Genomic DNA, 7,746 nt, shown 5'->3' on the forward strand with positions numbered 1-7,746 from the left:
GTACATGCAGCAATAGTAATATTAGCAGGAGTAGTAGTAGTAGTAGTAGTGGTAGTAGTACTAGTATAACCTTTATACTTAAAACTACAAACGATGCGTAAGACCACGACGCTTATAAACCTACAGATTTTACAGCAGTTTGAAATCACTTGCAGATAAAAAAAAGTGATAAAAATAGAATTGTGGATAAAATTTTGGCGGGAAATTTTACTTGGCCTAATATTGAATTGGTTGGGCGGGTCTTGTAAAACGTTCGTGATTAATTGCAGAATAAACACACCTGTCCTAAGGAAAGTTTGGAAAGATCAGCAAGATATATAAGAAGCAAAATCTTCATTCCAAGTTTATTTTTTCTTAAATGTTTATGAGTATGATGATAAGTATTCAGCTTTGGAATTCGTGGAAAAGTTTTCCGAAGCCTTCGTTTTTATGCACAAAGCGGTAAATCTATATTTACATTGACATTAACGTTTAAAATTAATGTTTGCATTAAAGACATTGAACATTAAGTGATATTCCCATCAATCATTTCCAGGTTATTTTGTAACAGATTGTTTTAATCGATCCGGAAAGGGCTTGGGTTATGCTGTTTTAGCAAAAGTAGTAAAACAATGAACGTCTACACGGCAATATACAGTGAAAGTTTCTAGCTTTATTTTCATCTACGATAGGTGATAAGCTACAATCCATATACGGGCTCATATACAGAAACATCAGCAAGCAGCCCGAATCCATTGGCGTTTTTCGCCCAAGATGGTTCAGTGTGCTTCCATGAACACGAATTGTATGCAGGTAATTTACTGTTAAATGGCGTAGCTTTCGAATTGAAACAGACAGTATCAATGAAATCCATTTCAAACTTTTAGAAATAAACTTTTTTATTAATCGTTATTTTTGACAGGGCCTAAATGCTTAACCTTTCTCATTACTGTCGATTTGAAACCTTAATAAAGCTTTCTGTATAGTTTATGATCACATTTAAAGATTTTATATGGTTTGTAACGCATTTTGTATGCTATTGTATTGCTATTGCTATTGACCGATTGTATATTGTACATGGTTGTATAAGACAATATCCCATAACGAAATGAAACCCCGCATACTTTGAAAAGAGATGATTGAAGATGATTTCAGGCAAAGTCTTATAAGCAAATTTACAAAACGAGTTGTTTCTAATTCCAGATTTATTTCTTCATTTGCATGAAACATTTTAATTATTTCCTATACAAGGAACCTGTACCAATTAAGCCCCACCTAACAGTTTTTTGAAAATAACTCAAGAATCATAAATGAAAATAGACTGAAAAATCGTATCATATTGTATCGTACCACAGCCGTGAGGGTATATGACAGGGGTGGGCAAACTATTTGAACCCGAGAGCCGCTTTGGTTGTTAAATTTTTACTGACGAGCCAAGTCATAAGAACGTATGACGTCATAAATAATTGATGTCGTTTAATTGTTCCATATCTGCATTCCTCAATCGAAAAATATCATTAAATTTGGATAAATAATAACTTGTCATCAATGCTGGCCTAAATAAAGAAAAGAAAAAGAGAGAAACGTTCATAAACAGTACTCTTGGTAGTCTTTGCAATTTTATTGAAATTTTACGATTCGACTAGAAGAGCCACAAAAAACATGCCGAAGAGCCGCATGTAATGAAATTCCTTTGTTAAACTCGCCTCGTTTTATCTTGATTACTTGTGTTTGTCTGCTTTGCGCATTCCTTAGTTGTAGACTAAGATTACTCCACAGTTCGTATTGTCACAAACGAACACCCTTTCAGCTGTGAGGTTGTGTTGCTTTTATACTATTATTGTTTTACTATTATTCTATTATTTCAGGTGATTGATTTACGTTAAATAAAGCTAAGAATAACGGCATCATTTAGTACAATTTATTTAACGTAATTTGTAGGCTGACAATAACATGTCTAAAACAAGTGCGCTGAAACCTGCCAAACTAGAAGTTGACATCAACTGCGAAACCGCCAGCAAATCATGGAAACATTGGAAAAGAACGTTTGATAACTTCCTAGCTGAACTTGCGCGAGAACAAACTTCTACAGCTCCTCCCATCAACAAACTTCAACTATTGACGAATTTCGTGTCGGCGGAGATATTTGAATTCATAGAAGATTGCAATACGTACGACTCTGCTGTTGAAATCCTACAAAATTTACTCGTCAAGAAACCGAACGAAATCTTTGCTCGCCACTTATTGGCAACGAGAAAGCAGCAACCAAGCGAGTCCCCAACGCAGTTTATGCAAACGTTGCAAATACTCAGCAAAAACTGCCAGTGCAAAGATGTGACTGCGGAACAATATCGCAAAGAACTCTGTAGAGATGCATTTATTAACGGTCTCGCATCTCCCTCGATCCGTCAAAGACTTCTAGAGAATACAACCCTTTCTCTCGAATCAGCAGTAGACCAAGCAAATGCGTTAGACATGGCAAGCAAGAATGCCTCCGCATACAACATGCACAGCACAACATGCTCATCGGCCTCCACAAGCCCGCAAAGTCTTCATAGTAAAAATGAAATAGAGAATCGAGGAGAGCTCGAGACAACGACGTACATCGCAGCTTCTTTCAAGAAGAAAAAGTGCTATTTTTGCGGTTATGACTTTCATGACAGGAGATCTTGTCCAGCGCGAAATCTCACGTGCAACAAATGTGGGAAAATTGGACATTTCCTGAAGGTATGTAAAAGTAAATACCCTTCGAAAACCGTCGCTACAGTAGCGAAAGCTACACCGACCTTGTGCGCAATTTATCCGCACAACCTACTTGAAGCGGCGCTAATGATATCAATACGTGATCAAAACCTATGCGCTCTGGTTGACTCTGGAAGTTCCGATAACTACATCAATGCCGTCACCGCAAAATCACTGAATCTTCCAATAACCCCAACACGCCAAGAAGTATCTATGGCACAAAGCAACTTAAGATGTGCAATGTTAGGTTCCTGCACAACCAACATCGTCGTTAACAACCGCAAATACGAAAACGTTCAATTCGGAGTCATGGACAACTTATGCAGCGACGTGATCTTAGGTCAAGCATTCCAGAAACGGCATAATCGGCTTATAATCAAATATGGTGGTATTGAGGAAGACTTTACCTTATCCAAATCCATAGTCTGTGCTTTACCAGCGGCCACTATTGCAATGGAAACCTTATTTCCACAGTTACCAAAATCTTGCAAACCTATTGCAGTCAAATCACGGCGGTATAGCAAACCCGACGAACAATTTATTCGAGAAGAAATCAACAAAATGCAAGATGATGATGTAATTGAACTCAGTCGGTCTCCGTGGCGAGCACAGATAGTAGTTGTTCGCACTGAAGGAAAAACCCGAATGTGTGTCGACTACTCGCAAACGATTAACCTCTACACTCACGTAGACGCATATCCATTTCCAAGAATAGATGACCTGATAAATAAACTTGCAAAGTATTCCGTCTTCTCAAAATTCGACTTGAAATCTGCATATCATCAGATTCCGATATTGGAAACCGACCGTGTCTACACAGCGTTTGAAGCCAATGGCAAGTTATGGCAATACAAAAGAATTCCATATGGTGTCACAAACGGAGGGATCAACTTCCAGAGAGCAATTGACCGCATCATTGATGAAGAAAATCTGAACGACGCTTTCGCATACCAAGATGACGTCACGGTCTGTGGCAGGACACAACAAGAACACGACGACAATGTCCAAAAACTGCTTACCGTATTCAAACGCCGAAACTTAACATTCAATGAAAGCAAGACTGTCAAATCGGTTTCGCAAATCAACGTTCTTGGTTACCAAGTCCAACACAAAACAATCAAACCAGATCCTGACCGACTACAGCCGCTTCAAGAATATCCTCTCCCACAGAACAAAAAGGCTCTACAACGCCTTCTTGGCTTCTTGTCTTACTATTCGAAGTGGATTCCACGGTTTTCCGACAAAGTGAAACCACTAACGACAGTCCAGTCCTTTCCCCTCAGTGAAGAGGCGGAGCAAGCGTTTCACCAGCTCCTAACGGAACTGGCCACCACCTCATTACAATCCATTGATGAGACTACGCCATTTGTTGTTGAGTGCGACGCTTCAGATGTTGCTGTATCAGCATCTCTAAATCAAGGTGGACGACCGGTCGCTTTCATGTCACGTATGTTGCACGGAAGTGAATTGAAGTATCCAGCTATAGAAAAAGAAGCGACGGCAATCATCGAAGCTACTCGGAAGTGGAAAGATCTTTTACAACGCCAAAGCTTCGAACTAGTAACTGACCAGCGATCAGTAGCTTACATGCTTGACAATCGTCGTCGCACGAAAATCAAAAACAATAAAATCCAAACTTGGCGCTTGGAACTTGCCTCTCTTAATTACTCAATTCGCTACCGTCCTGGCAAAATGAATCCGGTCGCAGACTGTCTCTCAAGATCAACCAGCGCCTCTATCTATCAACCAAGTCAACTAGAAGACATCCATAATAACCTGGGCCATCCTGGAGTCACCAGAATGTTGCACTTTATTCGCATGAAGAATTTACCCTTTTCAACCGACGAAATACGGAAAGTATGTTCGAACTGTAAGATATGCGCTGAAAATAAACCACGATTTTACAGACCTCCCCAGATGGCGTTAATAAAAGCTACAAAGCCAATGGAACGAATTAGCATCGACTTCAAAGGACCGATACCTTCATCATCTAAGAACAAGTATATCTTAACCATAATCGACGAGTACTCACGATTTCCATTCGCTGTGCCGTGTCCAAACATGAACTCGACAACAGTGATTCAGGGACTGAATCAACTGTTTACCCTCACTGGATTACCCAGTTATATTCACTCTGACCGTGGACCCTCTCTTATATCACACGAACTTCGCACTCACCTTCGAAACTTGGGAATTGCAACAAGTTCATCAACCCCATATCACCCCACTGGAAATTCCCAAGTGGAGAGATACAACGGTATCATCTGGAAAACACTTACGCTAATACTCAAGTCAAGGAAACTCCCATTACCCCAGTGGGAACTAGTGTTACCTGAAGCCTTGCATTCTATAAGGTCGCTGCTCTGCACGGCATCAAACGTGACACCTCACCAAAGATTTTTCTCCTTTGACCGACGCTCTACCTCGGGACCTTCAATACCATCGTGGCTGATCGCTCCCAATAAAGTGTACCTCCGACGTTTTGTACGCAACAGCAAATACGATCCCTTGGTAGACGAAGTTGAATTGATAGATACAAATCCAACGTATGCACGCGTCCGACGGCCAGACGGACAGGAATCTACAGTGTCTTTGAACGATCTCTCACCATGCCCTCAAGAAGCGCCAAACAGGAACGAAATACCCGTCACAGAAAATTTTATAAGCAGCCCTTCACCAAACATTGAAGTTCAAAACGATGCTCCTGTCACGGACGAACCAGAAATAGAGAACATGCCGACAGAAAGAAATCTTCGCCGATCAAGCCGAACCAACAAAGGGGTACCTCCACCCCGTTATGGCGAACAGTGAAATATTTCGTATGTAGACTAACTTGTGTTACCTATCAGTACGTATACGATACGTGCTCAGTATATGTTATTTTGTGTACGTGCTTATTGCAAGCCCAAGCCAATGTATAATACCATGTCCATTATACAATCACAGTATTAGACCAAAATTATTATAGGCCAGGTGAATGTAATGAAATTCCTTTGTTAAACTCGCCTCGTTTTATCTTGATTACTTGTGTTTGTCTGCTTTGCGCATTCCTTAGTTGTAGACTAAGATTACTCCACAGTTCGTATTGTCACAAACGAACACCCTTTCAGCTGTGAGGTTGTGTTGCTTTTATACTATTATTGTTTTACTATTATTCTATTATTTCAGGTGATTGATTTACGTTAAATAAAGCTAAGAATAACGGCATCATTTAGTACACCGCATGTGGCTCGCGAGCCGCAGTTTGCCCACGTCTGGTAAATGACTACGACATATTAAAACCACAATACCTGACAACCCCCCAAAAAAAATTTATATAGAATTTAAAAATTTTTGAAAAAAATTGTGCGTTATCCTTTTCCTACTAAGTTGGTTGTTACATGAATATTTCATTAGGCTGACAACAGTTCATTTAACCGGCCAAATTCTCAGTTATTTTTTTCTCAATTAACAAAACCAGCTTAACTGCAAATATCAAGTTTTTGTTGTGCTCTAGCGAATAGTTGGATCACGTGACATGGATGAAATCTGGTAAACCATCATGAATTTATATTAGTTTTTATATAGGGATAAAAATTTTCTTTCATTTGCACGGGTTTGCGAAATATGAGCAATGGGCCTTATTAGGGGTAAAACGGTATAGGGTCTAAACTTATTTTCAAAACAAAGAAAAGCACAGTAAATTGATACTGTGAAACTCACCATTGCATAAGTAACTAGTCAGACAGTAAACGCAAATTGAAATAAGAAAAATATATCGTTTAAAGTGGTCATGAAAAGTAAAAGGTTTTTAAAATTACTGAAAGTACTGTAAATAAAATTAACCACAGCCATTATTACACTTTGCGAACAAGTTTGCATCGTCGATGCTCATATCATTACGTAACAGCATATACGCCTTGTTGACAACAGTGATAAATTAATACCGTTACAACAACAATAACGCATTAGATCGGTCAATTTCAAGACTTGCAGCAATACGAAACAAATGCAAAAGACATAGCAGAGAGGTGAATATTATTGCCAAATCGTTGCGAGTTTGCGCTTCAATGGATGCGGTTGGTTGCATTGGCTTTTGAACTTCCCGCGCAGTCAGTTAAAATGTTTGCTCCTCCGATTACGACGATTTTGTAACGGTTAAGTGCTGTAGAATAATGTTAACGTAAATATAGATTTACTGCTTCGTGCATACAAACGAAGGCTTCGGAAAAAACTTTTCCAAGCATTCCAAAGCTCTACTTATCGTAATAAGCATTTAAGAAAAAATAAACTTGCAATGAAGATTCTATCTCTTATATCTTACTGATCTTTCCAAACTTTCTTTAGGACAGGTGTGTTTATTCTGCAATAAATCACGAACGTTTTACAAGACCCGCCCAACTAATTCAATATTGGGCGAAGTAAAATTTTCCGCCAAACTTTGACCGACAATTCTATTTTTATTACTTTTTTATCTGTAAGTGATTTCAAACTACTTTAAAATCTGTGAACCTATAAGCGTCGTGGTCTTATGCATCGTTTGTACTTTGAAGTATAAAGGTTATACTATACTACTTCTTCTACTATTTCTACTACTACTACTACTACTACTACTATACTTGAGTCTTTGCAGAAAATTCTAATAATCCTAGTTGTTGAAACGTTTAATCCAAAAATGTTTCAATAAACCAAACACACAGAAGTAAAGATTTCAAATCAGTCGCTGCTCCATAGAGCTGTATAGGAATCACGTGCCAATTAGATTAGAGTTAGATTAGAAAAACAATTAGAGTTGTTTCTAATTCCAGATTTATTTCTTCATTTGCATGAAAGATTTTAATTATTTCCTATACAAGGTACCTGTACCAATTAAACCCCACCTAACAGTTTTTTGAAAATAACTCAAGAATCATAAATGAAAATAGACTGAAAAATCGTATTGATTTAGTGAGGGTATATGACTACAACATATTAAAACCACAATACCTGACAACCCTCTAGAAAAATTTATATAGAATTTAAAAATTTTTGCAAAAAAAAGTGTAT

General features: G+C 38.4%; 1 protein-coding gene across 1 annotated transcript; it reads left to right on the plus strand.

Moving 5' to 3' along the window:
• The first annotated feature begins 1,670 nt into the window (after window positions 1–1,670).
• On the plus strand, window positions 1,671–5,934 carry LOC143471201 (uncharacterized). The gene has a single exon (XM_076969595.1). It carries the CDS (start codon window positions 1,933–1,935, stop codon window positions 5,530–5,532), a length of 3,600 nt encoding a protein of 1,199 aa, XP_076825710.1. The 5' UTR covers window positions 1,671–1,932; the 3' UTR covers window positions 5,533–5,934.
• The last annotated feature ends 1,812 nt before the right edge of the window (window positions 5,935–7,746 follow it).

The sequence above is a fragment of the Clavelina lepadiformis genome, chromosome 9, assembly GCF_947623445.1.
Source record: "Clavelina lepadiformis chromosome 9, kaClaLepa1.1, whole genome shotgun sequence".
In the NCBI taxonomy this organism is placed as follows: Eukaryota; Metazoa; Chordata; class Ascidiacea; order Aplousobranchia; family Clavelinidae; genus Clavelina; species Clavelina lepadiformis.

Bases quoted from the DNA above. Each gene is read 5' to 3' on its own strand.
- LOC143471201 (XM_076969595.1), top strand. From the start codon at position 1,933: ATGTCTAAAACAAGTGCGCTGAAACCTGCCAAACTAGAAGTTGACATC.